The sequence below is a fragment of the Halichoerus grypus genome, chromosome 7 (genome assembly GCF_964656455.1).
Source record: "Halichoerus grypus chromosome 7, mHalGry1.hap1.1, whole genome shotgun sequence".
Taxonomy (NCBI): Eukaryota; Metazoa; Chordata; class Mammalia; order Carnivora; family Phocidae; genus Halichoerus; species Halichoerus grypus.
The window spans coordinates 55,908,428-55,927,764 of NC_135718.1; the positions used below are offsets into that span (position 1 = coordinate 55,908,428).

Below are 19,337 nucleotides of genomic sequence, written 5' to 3' on the forward strand. Positions count from 1 at the left end.
GATAATTTACCAATCATTCTTGAAAGAAAACTTGTTAAGAGGGTGTAAACTGACTAGGACTGCCTGATCGGAAGGGTTAAGAATTGCTAAAATTCTAGTTTTTCTAAAAACTGATTTGATTGTTCCTGGTTTTTCTTTTTTAAGATTTTGAGAGAGAGCGCACAAGTGGGGCAGGGGGAGGTAGGGGCAGAGGGAGAGGGAGAAGCAAAGTCCCCACTGAGCAGGGAGCCTGATGTGCAGCTGGATCCCAGGACCCTGAGATCATGACCTGAGCTGAAGGCAGACGCTTAACTGACTGAGCCACCCAGGCACCCTGCTGATGTTTTTTAAAAGATTTTTAATTTTTTTCAATTTTTAAAAATATTTTTGAGAGAGAGCCATGAGCAGGGAGGAGGGGCAGGGAGAAGCAGACTCCCCACTGAGCAGGGAGCCCGATGTGGGACTCGATCCCAGGACCCTGGGATCATGACCCGAACTGGACAGATGCTTAACTAACTGAACCACCCAGGTGCCTGTAAGATTTATTTTTAGAGAGGAGCATGGGGGGAGGGGGTTTGCAGAGGGGCAGAGGGAGAGGGCCCCCCCCACCGACTCTTCATATTTCATGAGGTTCTTGCTATCAGATTCTGCTAACAGAAATTCAGAATGATTAAACTGTGTCCCTTTTGTATTTTTTTTAGTTCTGCTTCAAAAAATAAAGTTCAGGGGGCGCCTGGGCTCAGTTAAACATCCGACTCTTGATTTTGGCTCGGGTCATTATCTCAGGGTCGTGAGATGGAGCCCTGCATCCGGCTCCCAGTTCAGCATGGAGTCTGCTTGAGATTCTCTCTCCTTCTCCCCCTGCTTGCATGTTCTCTAATTTTTTTTTTTTAAAGTTCAAAACTACAAAAAAAAACCAAAAACAACAACAACAACAAAAACCTCTTCGCTAGTGACGGAAACAACCATTTACATGGTATAGACAGTGGTTCTCAACCCTGGATGTTTTTTTTAACGCTGAGACCCTGACCCCTGAAATTCTGATTTTATGGTCTGGGTAGGACCCAACATGGTTATTTTAAAAGCTAAACTGATTTGAACACGCAGCCAGGGTTGAGAACCACTGGATATTGCATTTTAAAAAATTAATTTAAGTAATCTCTGCACCCAACATGGGGCTTGAACTCACTACCCTGAGATCGAGTCACATGCTCAGGGTGCCTGGGTGGCTCAGTCAGTTGAGCAGCTGACTCTTGATTTTGGCTCCGGTCATGATCTCAGGGTTCCTAGGTTGGGCTCCATGGTCAGCGGGGAGTCTGCTCGAGGATTCTCTCTCCCTCTACCCCTCACCCTGCTCACTCACGCTCTCTCTCAAATAAATGATTAAAAAAAGTCACATGCTCTACTAACTGAGCCTCTGTACTTATTAAAAACACAAATTTTTTTCAGTTTATTTCTAGTTAACTGGCCAAATTTTTACTCAATTCACCAAATATTGATTTCAAATTTTTATTCTTCAAATTGGTTATGCAACAATTAAGTAAAGTGAATAAGCATCCTATTTATGAGTGTTTTAAGCCACCTAATTAAAAGCATTATATAACTATTTGGAATTAAAACTGACAATATTTATAAAAACTTCTTGTAACACATATAGCTTCCTAAACTATGAGCAATCCTGTCCTCAATGAATAAATCTGACAGTGAGATTTGAGAATAGAACATTTTAATCATTCAAATAGCAAGCTCAGTATCATTTCAAATTCTTTATTATACATCATGGTTGCACAATTTGAGGCTGGTTAAATATAATTGTTTTCAAAATTTCTTCGAATATTTTCTAGATTACTACATGCAAGTGACCATGAAAATATTTGGCATCTTTAAATTTTGAAACTCTGAACAGGCACTTACATGAAGGAAAACATTACCATTCACAGATAGCCACATTTAAAATAGATGCTCCAGCACATGGTACATGGAACCTTTTGCCAGTAAAGAAGTTGGTTACTGACCATTTTATCAAAGTGCCATAGTAGTAAACAGGTTTAGAGAAATGTAATTTGGGTTACTTAGCTTACTCATAAAGTAAGGTTAACTGACAAGACTTGCGCTGAAGTGTATAAAAAAATATTGGTACAAAAACCAGTGAACCCTAAGTGAAAGTAGCTTCACACAGCAGGCTTCATTTTAGTTCCTACACTCCACATTTAGTGTATCTGAGATCAGACCCCATGCATATGAACAGATGACTAAAACCTTCTTTTTACAACTTTGAACAAATGACTTGAATTTAGTGTTAACAAAATTTAAACAGAGTGGGTGAAATTACATTTGAGTTTGAACTAGGAAAAGTTCCAGTTTAACAAACATGAAATTGTCCAGATCTAGATAACTACATGCTTCACAGGTCCTCCTAAGTTCCCCATCCTCAAATTTTCCCCTGGAAAGGGAAGAGAGTATTTGTGAAGGCAACAAAATTATAATTTCATGTATGTGGTAAAAAGATGCCTTAAATTAAAAAAAAAAAAATTCAAAGTAGTTACAGAAAAATGATATAGTTTTAACAAATTCGAAAATGCCAACAGAGTCAACTCTACATTGCAGAAAACATACTGTGGTACCTGCTGGATAGTAATAGCAAAATAGTTACTTAATATGGCAAAAAAGAAAGATAGAAAAGAAAGAATGAAAGAAAGAGAAAAGGAAGAGAAGGAGGGAGGGAGGGAGGGAAGGAGGAAGGAAGGAAGGAAGGAAGGAAGGAAGGCAGGCAGGCAGGCAGGCAGGCAGGCAGGAAGGAGGGGCAAGCAAGCAGGCCACGGTGACATGCCACATAATCTTGGGGAAAAATTTTAACATTCACAAAACAGAAGACTTCAAAGAGGATACAATTCAGGAAGCCATGATATGGTGGAATCAAAAGCACCTACAGTGAAACACTCCATAGGTATTTCTCAAACACACATGTAGAAACAAATGTATTCCTCAAAAATATTGAGATGCCATGTTTTAAATCTTTGCAGGATTTAAGGCCCATTCAATTTTTCTATTTTTATTTGAACACGAAATACTTAATTTTTTGCATGTAGAGAATAAGAGGTAATTATTAGCATGAAAAAGGAGAAAAGTATTTATAATCAACATTACTAAGAAAAGCGAAATTACAAATACCAGCCTACTCACATGAAAATCTTTAATGTTTATGTTTATGCATATCTGAGTGCTTATTATCAGGTCAAAGTGTGCAGTAAAAAAAAAAAAAAAAAAAGACAAGAAAGAAAAAACGGCAGCTTAAGAAAGTTCCAGTGTTTCAAAGAAAGCGCTTTTTTTAATGTATATACATGAAGAACATTTAGTTGTATCATAAAATAAATGCAGCACTGTAAGATAAAGGAAGACTATTATAAATGGAGTTTTGGCCTTTTCCCCCACTACAAGCTGCAACCATCTTTAACCCGCTGAACTTAATCTCAATGGATATAGGAGTTTTTTGTTTTTCTTTTTTTCTCCTATTCAGTTCACATTTCAGGCTGTTCAGCAGATGCCTGTGATTCTGGTGATTCAAATCGCTGGTGAAAGTTTGTTCTCTGTTTCCTCAATTTTTCAGGAGCTTTTCTCCATAAAATGATCTCCTGGTAAAACATATGCAAGACATCAACAAATTAACATTCTCATATTATGCCTTAAATCTTCACCATGGAAATAATGCCACTTCAATTTTAACTATAACAAAATTAGATTCTTCCCAACAAAAGCTGTTCTCTTTGCTGAGTGACCTACTTTCTTCCAGTTCTAATCTTGGACCACCCCTTCTGCCAGCCCTGCTTCCCTCTCATAAGCACCTATGTACACCACCACTGCCAATCCAATGTGGCACAAGATTCTAGCTATTACTGATTTCAAGAATTCCTAAAATCTGTCCTTGGTTTGCTATTTTGCCCTTATCCAAGTTCAAACCTCTGTAACTTCAACCTCAGACACTAAGAGCTTCTTGGTAAACAGCTCGTCCTCCAGTGCCTGAGGCTCCTTTCTAACCCACCCTTCCAATCACTACCCGATTTGGCTAAAACACTGCTTCAACTGCACTTCAGTAGTTCTCAGTGCCTCTAGGATAAATCTCAGACCAGGCATTCAAGGTCCTTCATAACCTTTATCCAATTTACCAACATCACTCTGTTCCCCCACCAGCCAAACAGTTAACGCTCTCCTCCCAATGCACTCCAAATAAACCCACCCTACAATTTCTCCTACATATATATATTTTTTTCAAATACTTATTCCTCTGCCTATCCAAATCTTGTTCCAAACAATCCATCCTGAGATCTCTTTTAAATTCCTAAAATTTAAAAAAAAAAAATTCCTAAATTTGCTCTGTAAAGTCATGACAGGCCGTTTATGTTGGTTACCAAACAGCCAAATGAATGCCGTGGGAAGCAACGTATTCATTCAATAGGCTACAATATGTAACTGATTTGGAAACTGTGAAGTTTATATAATCTATCTTTTTTTTAAGAGGGGGGAGGGGCTGAGGGAGAGGAAGAGAGAGAATCCCAAGCAGGCTCTACACCCAGAGCAGAGCCCAATGTGGGGTTCGATCTCACGACCCTGAGATCATGACCTGAGCTGAAATCAAGAGTCAAGACACTTAACGGAGCCACCCAGGCGCCCCTATATAATCTATCTTGAGTTACAAATTACCTATTTTTTTTTTTTTTAAAGATTTTATTTATTTATTTGACAGAGAGAGACACAGCCAGAGAGGGATCACAAGCAGGGGGAGTGGGAGAGGGAGAAGCAGGCTTCCTGCCGAGCAGGGAGCCCGATGCGGGGCTTGATCCCAGGACCCTGGGATCATGACCTGAGCCGAAGGCAGACGCTTAACGACTGAGCCACCCAGGCGCCCACAAACTACCTATTTTTAATCTTACAGCATTATGGCAATATCAACAGAAAAGGTTTTCTCTCTTCTAAATTATGGTCGAACTGTAATTTAAGTTTTCTGTTAATTAGCTTTTTATAATTTTTCTCTTTCCACACATATGCAATGTGAGAACCTTGAAGACAAACTATGTTTATAAAAGGTAGATTTTGTATTCTTCACAATACTCAGTGCAGAATAATTTCTAATTTAGTTTTGAGTACTCAACTGACATTCAAATATTTATTAATCTGGTTCATAATATAAAAGACCATTCCAATCACAATCTTCACGAAAATTCACCAAAGGCTTTTGATTTTCAAATGAGAACTAGTTTTATGATAAACATTTTATATAAAAAAAAAGTATTAGATTTGGGTCATCTCAGGTAAATTTACAACAAAATGGAAAACCAGAATCCATCAAGTTAATGAAATCATTCAAAGTGATAACGAAAATCTACATCTGTTGATAAAGGAAAGATATTCAAGACACTACTGAATGAAAAAGCAAATTAAAGAACAACACACATATGATCTAAATACACATATACAAGTTTGTCTGGAAAACTACTCACAATGATGGTGGAATTTTTGTTAACCTGTTCTTTATTGCCTAATTTTTTTAATAAACAGTAGGTATTATTTTTATTTAAAAAAACAAAACTTTCAAAAGAAAAATAAAAGCTCTGCCGAATTACAGCCCATTCTGGGGTCCTGCAGAATGATAGGGAAGAGATCTATCACGACACTATTCCATTCACACCTAAATTCCTTATCATAGAAACTCCCACTTGCTCAGTACTGTAAAGCTTAGAAAAGTGAGTGCTTTCCAGGTGTTTTCAGAACTGCCACAGAACAAAACATCAGCCTTGGTGGCACCATACCTGCTGCTTGAAGTACCTTCTGTCTTCCTCGTCAACAAGGACTAGATTCAAAAAGTACCTTACTGAAAATTTTTTGTTCACATCTCTCATTGTTGGAGTTGGGTCATATCCCGCTAAAAATAGTCTTATTGGAATTGATTCACCTGAAAGAAAAACAATTTCCATTGAATTCTAAAGATGAAAATATGGTCACATAACACCTAGAACTAAGCATTATAGAGAAGACACTAACAGTTTAGTTCTTCATGAGATGGCAGCCTAACAAAAACCTTATTTAAAAAAAAAAATTTTTTTTTTAGAGCTTTTATTTATTTGTCAGAGAAAGAGAGAGTGAGCACAAGCAAGGGGAGCTGCAGGCAGAGGGAGAAGCAGGTTCCCCGCTGAGCAAGAAGCCAGATGCGTGGCTCCATCCCGGAACCTTGGGATCGTGACCTGAGCCGAACGTGGACACTTAACCAACTGAGCCACCCAGGCGCCCCATAACGAAAACTTTAGACCAGGGTTTCTCAGCCTTAGCACTACTGCCATTTTGGGCCCGATAATTCTTCGTTGTGGTTAAGTTCTGTTCACTAGATATCAGCAGCATTCCCCAAGTGTGGCAACCAAAAATAACTCCAAGCAACAACAAATGTCCAGGGGGTGGTGGTGGAGCAAAACGGCCCCTAGATGAGAACCACTGCTCTAGAGTCAGAATGCCTGGATTCAGATGCCAACTCTACAACTCACTGGCCGTGTGACCTTGGCCAAATCACTTAACCATTCTGTTTCAAGTTCCTTATCTGTGAAATGGAAAACAGCTATAATATCCATCTTGTAGAGATTTGTAAGGACTATATGAGTCAATATATGTAAAAAGCTTAGAATAGTGCCAGCAGGTAAGTACTGTTTTAGTAGTTCTGTTATTCTTTCATGAAGTTTACCATAATTTCTAATCATGTGTATAAGTTCTTCAATACTTATTAACTAATTCATCCAAAGCAACAAACATGTTCCGGATGATGATTATTCCTTTGCTACCAAAAAGACTACTATTCAGATTCTCGTGGTTTCTTTCCTAAAGGTAACTATTTGCATATTCTGTTTTGAATCTTTTATATGTAATACTTTTCTTGTGCACATCCATTTCCTGAAAGATATATGATCCATTACTTTACATAAAACTTTGTGGCTGCTGAAATTTTACAAAGTAATGTTGCCTAACAGGAGTGTGTGTACACACACACACACACACACACACACACACACACACACACACACACGTCTTGAATTTAGAAAGACCTGGGCTCAAATCCAATTCTGCAATGATTAGCTATTAAAGGAAACCAGATTATGTCACCACAAAATCTGCCTCTTTGACATAAAAATTATTTTGAGCTGAAGGCAATTACGAAGCAGCAAAGAGCAGAAAAGGCTCCCCATTTTCTGCCTAAAGGCAGGCTGTAACTTCTCCCTTTAATGAAGATAGTCTCATCAGCCCAGGGATGGCTGATCAGGAAGCAGCAAACAAACCTTACTCCATTTGTTTCCTCCCTTAGATTTATTTACCTTCACACAGCTTGCCACACCCCTGGAGAAGCCTACAACTACTTTCCTTTGTCCAGTTAGATCTCGAAATTTATTGTTCTTTTGAAGATGCTATATACGCTGAAATTCTAAGCCACTGTTTTGAGTTATTTTTTGTTGAGGTTTTTCCTGCATGATGTGCACTGCACACATTAATAAACTTTTTTCCTTTATTAATCTGTCCTTTTGAGAGTCCCAGCTGAAAATCTAAGATGGGTAAAGTTCTGCCTCCCCTACACTTTACCTTTAACAAGTTTTTTAACCTCTTTGTATCTCAGTTTAATCTGTAGAATAAGATACCATCACCTAACTCAAAGGAAACATTGGAGCACCTCAGAGTACAATGCCTCATCTATAGTTGGCACTCAGTAAATGATAGCTACTTTTTGAAATAATTACTAACCGAATGAGAAAAAGCCGAAGATGTAGATGTAAAATGATAAATACTGAGGCACCTGGCTGGCTCAGTAAGTAGAGCATGTGACTTTTTTTTTTTTTTTTTAAGATTTTATTTATTTATTTGACGAGGGAGCAGAGAACACAAACAGGGAGAGTGGCAGGCAGAGAGAGAGGAAGCAGGCTCCCCACTGAGCAGAGAGCCTGACGTCAGTCTGGATCCTGGAACCCTGGGATCATGACTTGAGCCGAAGGCAGACGCTTAACTGACTGAGCCACCCAGGAGTCCTGAGCATGTGAATCTTGATCTCAGGGTTGTAAATTCGAGCCCCTTGTTGGGTATAGAGATTACTCAAAAAAAATTAAAAATCTTTAAAAAAGTAAAATTAAAAATACTGGCTTTATTATCTTGGATATGGAAGATAATAATGGAACTGCTTGTTTTCTTGGGGGCTTTAAGGATTACAGAATCCCACAGACATTAATGCTCAGCTATACAGCACCTTGTATTCAGCATGAGTAAAAAAGACTTACCGAGATAAACTATCATAACAGAAGACAATCAAAATATTACAAATTCAGAACTAGGTAAGAGATAATATATAAATGTCTCTTCTAAATACTAAATTAAAGTTTTCCTTTCTTTTTTTTTTAAAAAAAAAACAAACACCCAGCATGGAGCCCAGCGCCAGCCTTGAACTCACAACCCTGAGATCAAGACCTGAGCTGAGATCAAAAGACAGAGGCTTAACCAACTGAGCCACCCATGCACCCCTAAATACTAAAATTTAAACTGCATAAAAAATTAAACTTTACTTCAGACTAGGAAGTACTATTACAGTCTTTCAGTATCTATACAAAGACGATCTTAAAAACATCATTATCAGAATCACTTAAGAATTCACAAATACTTTTACACTGCATAAATACTTTCAAACTAAACTGCCATGAACACTGCTGTTTGTACTATCACACAAAAGAAGTAAATGAAAAGTATGTTACCTTTTACTGGTGCACCATCCATTATTTCATATTTAGCAATTGTTTCTGTTTCTGTGGTGGTACTGGGTCCTAGCACAATAATGTAAACGACATTAAAAAAATAATGTAAATGACATTAAGTTAAATATTTCCAGAATATAATTTCCAACCTTATATCTTATTTTCCAACTACATTATTTTAGTACTAATTTATCTTCCCATTTTGTGAAAATCATTCTTTTCTATTTCTTGATCTACACTTAACATACTTATCACTTGACTGAATGTTTCACTCTCTTCTTACCATATATATAGTTCAGAAAGAATCTTCTCCATAGAGTTCCTTCTATCATTTCTAGTATCTACTAAAATGGAAACTAGACACATAAGAAATAACCACTGTCATGCTAGTTTTCTCTGCAACATCCAAACTGTCTTCTTTCAGAGTTAGTTAACTCTAACTTGGAGAAAACATCAAACTGAGTACTTGATTGACATAGTTCTTTTAAGTTTGGGTGTTCATCTTCTAAGAGATTATTTGACCCCAGACATCTGTAAAAAGTCAATGATATGATAAATGAAAAAAGTATATCAAAACATACATTAATGATCCCAATGCTGTAAAACATATAATATGCAAAGACAATTAAACTCTGTTCTGAATGATGAGTACAGATTATTTTTTATTTAAACTTTTCTAGAATCAGCACAATTTTTAACCAGAAAAAATGTTTAATTTCTTTTCAACAAGAAAAAGGAACCTGACGTTTGATTTTAATATCTTTAAATCCCTTAAAACTTTTATTAGCAGGTGAAAATGGAGATTAAGAAATCACAGATGATTCTAATTATGATTCCAATTTTAAATTCTTAAAGAGTGTTGCCTAAAATTATTTTCAGCAAAAATCCAACAAATGAGACAAATTAAATCTATACACTAATTAAAATTAAAAAGCAATTATAAATAATTCTGGGGCAACTGGTCAGCCATCTGGAAAAAACTAAAGTTGAATCCATATCAAGACAAATTCCAAAGAAATTAAAAATTTAAACAAAATCCCCAGATTATATTATTTTAGGAGAATCAAGCACAGAAAATTACTTTTAGAACATCAGTGTGAAAAAGGCCTTTCTCTGGCACAAAACCTAGAGTCTATAAAAGGAAAAACTGGTAAATTTGACTACACAAAAAGAACTACATGGCAAAAGCCATCATTAGCAAGACAAACTAGGGAAATTTTTGCTGCATTCATTCATTCATTCATTTATAAAGATTTTATTTATTTATTTGACAGAGAAAGCGAGCAAGAGAGCATAAGCAGGGGGAGCAGCAGAGGGAGAGGGAAAAGCAGGCTCCCTGCTGAGCAGGGAGCCCAACACAGGGCTCGATCCCAGGACCCCTGGATCATGACCTGAGCCGAAAGCAGATGCTTAATCAACTGAGTCACCCAGGTGCCCCTTTTGCTGCTTTTAATACAGAAAAAGGAATTGATTTCCCTAATATATAAAGAGTTTCTACAAATCAGTAAGAAAAGACTAATAATCCAAAAGAGATGGAACACAGGATATAGATAGGCAGTGTATATAGGAAAGAAATACAAATAGCTTTTATACACATGAAAAGATGCTTACCCTCATTCAGAATGAAAAAACTAAATTAAAACTACAACGAAGAACCTTCTCTCCCTACTCATCAGATCAGCTAAAGATTTTCTAATGTTGTATTGGTAAGAATAGGAGGAAAAGGGGCAACTGGGTGTCTCAGTCAGTTAAGCCTCTGCCTTCGGCTCAGGTCATGATCCCAGGGTCCCTGTCAGGCTCTCTGCTCAGTGGGGAGTCAGCTTCTCCCTCTCCCTCTGCCCCATCCCCCTCCTCATACTCTCTCTCTAGCTCACTCAAATAAATAAATAAAATCTTAAAAAAAAAAAAAAGAATAAGAGGAAAAAGGCATTCTTCTACATTCCTTGCTGGTAATAATACAAATTGATACAACCCCTAAAGAGGATAAACTGATATGTATCAAAATTACAAATGAATATACTCTTTGAAATAACAATTCTACTTTTAAGATTTTTATCTCCCACACACACCTGCACACATGCAAAATGACATTATTAAGTTTAGCACTGTTTGGAATAGCAAGTGACTGGAAACAACCTGAAGCAGACTGGTTAAATTCTAGTATATCCATAGAAAGGAATACTATAAAAAAGATGAGGAAGTACTCTACACATTGATATGGAAAGACCTCTAAGATATATTAAGTGAAAAAGCAAAATACATATTGTACATAAACATTTAACTTAAAAGCAGGGCGAAGGGTATAATATAAAAGTAGTTACTGTATATGTATAAATATCAAGAAGCATTTTAAAACTTATAAACATATGACCTATGAGTAGCTGGAGTACACAAATAGGACACTTTTTACCATATAGTCTTTTACACTTTGTTTTTGAACCATGTGAATGTATAACCTATTCAAAAATTAATTTTTAAAAAAGCACAAACATTAAGCAATATTAAGTATCAAAGTTAGTATCCAATATGTATATTTATTGTATATCTAAACAATAGTTTAAGATTTAAAAATTTTTTAAAACAGGAATTTTAATTCAAATACTCTTTTTAACTTACCAATTCCTGTGATCTCTTTTTTGATCAGTTGCAACTCCATATGTTGGATTTTTATTCTTACTAATAAAAAGTAAATTTTTCCAACAATCACATCCTTTAGATGATACCTTTGGGGAAAGAACATACCTCATTTACCAAGTATCAGTTTAAAAAAACAATCAAAAAGGGGCACCTAAGAGGTGCAGCTGGTTAAGTGTCTGACTTGGATTCGACTCAGGTCTCAATCTCAGTGTTGTGAGACTGAGCCCCATGTCAGGCTCTATGCTCAGTGCGGAGCCTGCTTTGGAATCTCTCTTCCTCTCCCTCTGCCCCTCCCACTCATTCTCGCTCTCTCTCTCTCTCTCTCATCTGTCTCTAAAATAAATAAATAAATATTTAAAAAAAAAAAAGAGTGAAATATGTCCTGAAAGGCTTTAGTAGACATCTTTATGTCACACATCCTTATGACAGTAACTATTTAAGAATACCATTTTGGGGGCACTGGGTGGCTCAGTTGGTTAAGCATCTGCCTTCAGCTCAGGTTATGATCTCAGGGTCCTGGGATCGAGCCCTGTGTCTGGCTCCCCATTCAGCGGGGAGTCTGCTCCTCTCCCTCTGTCCCTCCCTCCGCTTGTGCTGTCTCTCAAATAAATAAATAAAATCTTTTTTAAAAATACCATTTTGGCTATTCATATTATTTAATGTTCTTTTTTTTTTCAAAAAAGTACTCACCATTTTGCTATAAAAATAGGAATCAAGCTTTAATTTGACCATCAATACACCTTAAAGGGAAGAATTAGCCTGATTAACTGTGGGTCCTTTACTTAGAGGTTAGATTCCGAAGAACTTAAGCAGAGAAAATTAAGATTGTTATGCTTGCAATATTTATTTGGTGTATAAAGATGTTTCTGAACATTAAAACTCTACACAAGAGTTTAGTGTCCTTATTACTCTAAGTGCTAGAGTAGTGCAGCTAACAAAGCATTTACCCACAAAGAGACATTCCACAGGCTGAGTTTGTTGCTATGATATCTAGTCATCAAAGTCCTTTCCCAATTACTCTGGAATGACGTGCTAATAAATCTGGAAATTACTACAATCCCCAGAGGGCTTTTCAACCTTCTCCTAGGTTTGAATCTCAAAATAATATCCTAGGAGTTGATCAATGTAATTATGCTGGCCTGAAGGGAGGCTTCCAGTGACAAGGTTATAGGTCCTAAACAATTTGATAATTTTATTAACAATATAATTTAAGACTCTGAAGGCGTGTTTATATCACATTTTTAGTAACATAAATTGGTGAGTGACAACTAATAAAAGTCATGTAACAGAAGAATACACAGGAAGGGGATAAAAGAATATACATCCATTTCTTCAACAAATAAACTTTAGTGGAAAAAAATAAGGGGGAAACTTACAATAAATTAAAAGAAATTTAAGAGTCAAACAACCAAATGCAATGTGTCCGGATGCCCTGGATTTGAACAAATCTTGTTTGGATACTGATGTGAATAAACCATGTAGGGGAAAAAAGACATTTTATGAGATAATCAGGGAAATGGGAACATTGACTGGATATGTACAGATATTAAGAAATTATTAATATTTTTAGATATAACAGTATTATATTTAATACAATACACAATTTTTATGGATGAAATTCTGTGTCTGGAATTGGCTTCAGTATAATCTGTTGGGAGTGTGGGGGCTGGATCCAGATAAAACAGATCTGACCATATACTGACAAGTACTGGAGCTGGGCGCTGGCTACCTGAGGATTCACTGTACTGCTCGTACACTTTGGTCTATGCTTGAATTTTTCCATAATAAAGTTTAAAAAGGTATTAAACAATAAACAAAACAGGAGCCTGTTTCTGTAAAAATACAACATATATAAACATAATATATACCTTTCCCTCTCTTGTGAAAAGATATGCAAGAGCTACTGTGATTAAGTGGTAAAATTAATAAAAAATAATAAAATTAAAAATGTGATCTTTTACATTGCCAAAATTTTTTTTCTTATTTTTTTTAAGATTTTATTTATTTATTTATTTATTTGAGAGAGAGAGAGAGACAGAGATAAAACACAAGTGGAAAGGAGAGAGAGAAGCAGGCTCCCTGCTGATCAGGGAGCTGGACACGGGGCTCGATACCAGGACCCTGGGATCATGACCTGAGCTGAAGGCAGACGCTTAACCGACTGAGCCACCCAGGCGCCCCTACATTGCCAAAATTTTCAATAATGAAAATGTACTGCTTATGTAGGCAGGAAAAAGCATTTTTGTTTAGTTTTAAAGAAATGACTAGGCTAAAGTTATACCAACCCAGTAAAGAAAATTTTTACAGACAGAAGGGATTAGTTGCCTTCTGAGATGGTAAGATCCTCTACAAAAAATGACCAAGCAGAGACTTAATAGGAATTGAATATGAAAGACACCTACGCTGAGTCAAGAAGATAGTTTTTCCACTCAGAGATTTTGTTGGGCTGTTTACATCAAATTAATGTCAATTCTATCCCTACTTTGACCAATTTACAAAGACCCGAAAAGCTTATTTCTTAAATTTTCCCTGAACATTTAAGTTATCTGTTGTTAAAGGTACTTACTTTGATTTATTATATTCAAATTCTATGTGTAGACAATCTTCAATGCCCACTTCCATCTTAATAGAGTTATTAACATCAGGATATGTGGCAAGCTGGTGAACAATAAGATCATATTCTTTTATCAAATCTGTCAGTCTTCTTACTATTGTCACTTTAAGAAAATACCTACAAAGCCAACAGAGAGATAAGTTAAATCTCCTATGATAAATTTTAGTGTTTTAAATAAGCAAACATTGACTGCAACTCAGCTTTCTCCTTACTGATCCTTTGGGATCAACTTACTTCATGAAAGAGTTCTAATCTTTAAATGCCCCCACCACCAAAAAAAAAAAAAAAAACCAAAGTGTAATTTTAAGAAGAGTGTACGTACTTTTTAGATGCATTTCAAGTGCTATGGCCATGCCTTCCTGAGGAAATCTCTATCACTTTTTTTTAAAATTTTATTATGTTATGTTAATCACCATATATTACATCATTAGTTTTTGATGTAGTATTCCATGATTCACTGTTTGCATATAACACCCAGTGCTCCATTCAATACATGCCCTCTTTAATACCCATCACCAGGCTAACCCATCCCCCCACCCCCCCTCCCCTCTAGAACCCTCAGTTTGTTTCTCAGAGTCCATAGTCTCTCATGGTTCATCTCCCCCTCCGATTTCCCTCCCAATCTCTATCATTTCTTACCATATACCAAATGAGATTTGCTGGGAAACTAATGGATTTTGAGGTAATTCTGTTTACAAGACAAAAGGAAGTACCTAGGGGATGATTCATACAAAGGAATTATATGACTAAAACTTCTCATGATGGCAGTCTCTAAATCTACGATAGAAGGCTCTTATTACCTCAGGTGAACATTAGCTAGACAAAATATTTGGCAGAATTCTTAACAATCTGAAGTCTATCAGTCCAGAATTATAATCAGAAATTCTAATAAGACATTCAATAGTAGCCATTACTTTCTGGTTTTGACACCATCTACAGTTTGTTAACATATATTCATACCTCAAGCGGACATTGGCACCGATGTAAGATTCATATGGCTTTTCAACTTGCATAAATTCAAAATCATAACTTCTGCTCTGAGTTAATTCTCCAGGCAAGGCTAGTTCTTTCACTAGGTTTACAAATTCATGAGTATTACTCTTGTCATTGAAAAGTTCTACAAAATTTTAAAAAGCAAAAAAGACCAATTACATTTAATATCTATTTCATTAAAACCCAAACTTCTACCTCCAAAGCAAATAATTTTTACCAAAAGAATTAGTTGGATTTGTCTTTAATATACTAGAGCTATAATACAAATTCCATTATCCTCATTATGCTCCACCTAGGCATAAAAAAAAATTCAGCCGCACAGCACAATGAAAATTTCTATTATAAAAGACGTATTCATTCCTTTAATGTAGTTAGGGCTTGCCCAAAATGAAGCTGCTTTAACAGATACATTTCCAGGAATTATTTGAACTTCCTCCCTTCAAGGCAAAAAGCATTTATTGTTTTGCTTTAGCTAGGCAAATATATTACCTTGATAAAACTATAATATACAAAAGACTTACCAACTATCAGTGAATTACTATAACTTGCCCCTCAAGTATAATCTCATCTGGAATAGATATATATCTACCAATTCCAATTTTGATACTTTAAACATGTATAGTACATCTTAGAAAGCTAGATTTAAAACCTAGCTATGTATACTGTAATAGAAAGATCCATTTTCTTTTCTTTTTCAATCTGCCATACCAAAAGATTTATATAGTTTAACTCCTACTAAACCAAGAATGCCTCTGAAATACATGTGTGGAAATGTACACAAGCTGATCTAAGTCAAGAAGAAATTACACCTTTCCTTTTCACATGGAATTTTCTGACAGGTGAGTCTGGCTACAGGCACACACTAGGTTAGGAAGACTAATGGCATGGGTAATTAGAAAGTGAAGGATGAAGGTGACACTGGTAATTGTAAAGCTGGTGAAAAATGTAGGCAGATGGAAATTTCAGTGAGTCAACTAATTTACTCGAATTATTTTTCAAGGCTGGTAACTTATATAACTCCTCTCATTTTTAGTAATTAAGTTTAATAACAAATAAAGGCAGGATGAGTCAAGTATTTAACACAATTCAAAGAAACATGATTTAATGTTTATAAAATAAATCCTCTCCTTTATTATGCAAAATCAATTCCTTCCTTCCACAAAACTAATTTGTAATTCAAGAATTTAAGTGCCAAATCCAACCCTCTTCAAACTCAGTTATCATTTAAAAAAAAAAAAAGTAATACTATTTTAAAACTCACCAATTTGACCTACAAATTCAATTCTAATTCCTTGGTGCTCTAGCCTCTTTCCAGGTTGCTTAAAGGCTAGGTTTACCTGCCAAAACATGAAATTATAAAAGATGTTAACAATCCTTTGAGTTGGGCCTACTAATAGATTCCTTCCAGATGAATGCAATATATAAGTATTTCAGGTATTCATTTCTGAAGTTTGAGACACCACCACAAACCTAGATCATTATGACTTTACAGCACCAGAGAAGGTATAACTTACTCAATATACAATCACTTATACATACACTTAAAAGCACCTGCTTTGTTAGGAAGGAATCCTTTCTAAGTTGGAGAACTATAAAGACTCAAATCAAAAAAAGGGAAAATTTGCAACTAATCAAAAGTGTTTTCTGGTCAAATAGTTAAACAATTCTACACAATAGCATTTTAATGTAAGGTAATCACTAATTTCAAGAATTTACCTAAAAGATCACTTTAGCTCTTTGTAACCAAAAATATATTATTATAATTCCTAACCTTAAAAGCAATGTTTATTCCCCTGAATCTGCTACTCACTCTAAAAACAGAATGTCTAAAGACTGAAATTTTGTATTTGTATGATTTATCTTACATATTTTTGAAGTAAAATATATAACCTTGAAATCCTAAATTTACATCTGCCAAATGGAAGCCTTAATTTTATAAATTTTTTAATTTGACAAAATATCTATAAAGTACATACATATTAAAAAAACTTTTCCAAATGTTTAAGGATTAGCTAACATACAAAAAAGCATACCTTCAAATTTATTCTTTACTATAAAAAAATATTGTTAACATGACTCTTAAAAGCTTTTTTAACTAATGCTTCTCAAAAGATAACAGTAATCAAGGGCCAATAAAAACAGATCCAATTACTTCTGTTTGTATAAAATATTCACTTTTCTTTATCTTCCATACTGTAACCAGAATGAGTTAGTTACTTGCCTTCCAAATTAATATCTCAAAGAAAGAAGCAAATAATTAAATAAATTGTGGTACATCAAATGATGGAATATTATTAACGTTTAAAAATAATAAGATCAAAGAATTTTTAATGATGTGGGAAGATGTGCATGATATGTTACATGAAGGAAGCATGGTCAAATTGTATACAAGCATAATGCCAATCATATATTTTTTAAATTACACAAAAGAAATACTCTTAAAGCAGTTACTTCTGGAATATATAATCATGAGTAATTTTGTTTTCTTCTTTGTACAAAGTTTTCAAGGTTTTGTTTTTTTACAATGGGCAAATAATACTTTCTAAGTCAGAAAAATACTTATTTTAAAGGAAAAAAGTATATTAGAGGCTTCACATACACTAACAAGTTGAATTTTGGGTTTGAACCACAAATAATACAAGCCTAACTCCCAGCTATTTCACAAGCCAGGCAGTAATTAGAGCTATTCTCTAATTCACACTAATAAAGCACATAAAAACAGAATACTTCTTAAAATGTCTATCTGGCAACAGATTTGGGAAATGTCTTCATCGAAACATGGCTGTGTCTGATATTTTTAAATTTACAGTTCTTCAAAAAACACTTTGAAACCATACTATTAAGGTAGAAATTTAAAGTTATTCCATTTTTCTACCAAATTGCCTAAACTCTGAAATTGTCCTTGGTCTCCCACTGATGTCAAAACACAACTGCTTTTAAGCCTAATGCAAGATATTCTGGAATCTGAAGGATCCCAGGGTTGGAAGGCATAATTAAGCATTTTTATTTAAAAGCTGTTCTGCAAGGGAGCATAGAAACATAAATGAAACTATGTGAACTGAGTTAAAGAATTTTAATACTAACTCTTACACTTTTGTAACTTTTATTATAATTTCAAACATAAAATAGTTCCAAGAACAGCACAAGGAAATCCCACATAACCTTTATTCAGATTCATCATGTTTATATTTGGTCCCATATGATTTATCATCTTCTCTCTCTATATATATAGAAGTCTATGCATACACATACAATTTTTTTTTCACAGTTGAGAATAATTTGGAGACATCATGCTCCTCTACCCATAAAGACTTCATGTGTACCTAAGAAAATAATCTTTTAATCACAGTGCGAATATCAAAATCAGGAAACTTATAACTCCATAGATTATATTCAAATTCCAACAACTGTCCCAATAATGTACTTTACACCCTTTTTTCCTCCTATCCAGGCTCCAATCCAGGATCACATTACATTTAGTTATGTCTCTTTAGTCTCCTTTAATCTCAAACATTCCTCAGTCATTGCCTTTTTTTTTTTTTTTTTTTGAGAGCACATGCGCAAGCAGGTGGGGAGGGGCAGAGGAAGAAAATCTCTAGGCTCAGCACCGAGCCCAACATGGGACTAAATCCTGAATCTCAGGACCCAGAGATCATGACCTGAGCCACAATCAAGAATTGGACGCTTAACCAACTGAGCCACCCATGTGCCCCAGTCATTGCCTTTCTTGACCTTGATGTTTTTTAATACAGGTCACTTATTTTGTAGAACAGCCCTCAATTTGGGTTTGTTTGATGTTTTATCACAGTTAGACTCAGCTTATGCATTTTTGGCAAGAATACCACAGAAATTAAGTTGTGTCCTTCTCAGTGTATCTTATTAGGAAGTACATGATGCCAAGTGGTGATTTTAACTTTGATCACTTAATCAAGGTGATCTACCAGGTTTCTCCAATTTAAAGTTACTATTTTTTCCCTTTGCTATAAGTAATTTGAGAAATGTGAGACAATGTATACACCTCTTTAAAAGGCCATGAAAACAAAACATAGGGAAACTGTATATAAACATATTCACTGCTCTAACAAGCCAATCTCAAACTCATTCTTCAGCATCTAATATTCTGTGGATGTCTCAAATAATGCTGTCTTCGGGAGCTGTGTAAGGAGTAAAATTCATCTACACTGTGTTTAAGACATACATCCATCAATGTACTACACACCATTTATAGTATCATTTACAGTGAATTACTGAGATATCTGCACTTTATTGTTGCTGAATACTGTGGTTATCCAAAATTAATTTCCAACTGCTACCAGAAGAATGTGGCCCATATTCATATTGATGAAAGA

General features: G+C 35.3%; 1 protein-coding gene across 4 annotated transcripts in view; it reads right to left on the reverse strand.

The window, feature by feature from the left end:
* Window positions 1-1,732: 1,732 nt before the first annotated feature.
* Window positions 1,733-19,337, reverse strand: part of VPS26A (VPS26 retromer complex component A) — a 31,601-nt gene continuing 13,996 nt past the window's right edge. For 3 of the 4 annotated variants that reach the window (XM_036113816.2, XM_036113815.2, XM_036113817.2), the window contains exons 3-9: window positions 16,250-16,325; window positions 14,956-15,112; window positions 13,948-14,112; window positions 11,361-11,467; window positions 8,745-8,813; window positions 5,784-5,926; window positions 1,733-3,611 (exon numbers count right to left, since the gene is read on the reverse strand). In XM_036113816.2, the coding sequence (XP_035969709.1) occupies window positions 3,498-3,611; window positions 5,784-5,926; window positions 8,745-8,813; window positions 11,361-11,467; window positions 13,948-14,112; window positions 14,956-15,112; window positions 16,250-16,325 (831 nt within the window). In that variant the 3' untranslated portion in view covers window positions 1,733-3,497. The remainder of the gene's footprint in view (window positions 3,612-5,783; window positions 5,927-8,744; window positions 8,814-11,360; window positions 11,468-13,947; window positions 14,113-14,955; window positions 15,113-16,249; window positions 16,326-19,337) is intronic. The other variant, XM_036113818.2, reaches the window with a different exon arrangement.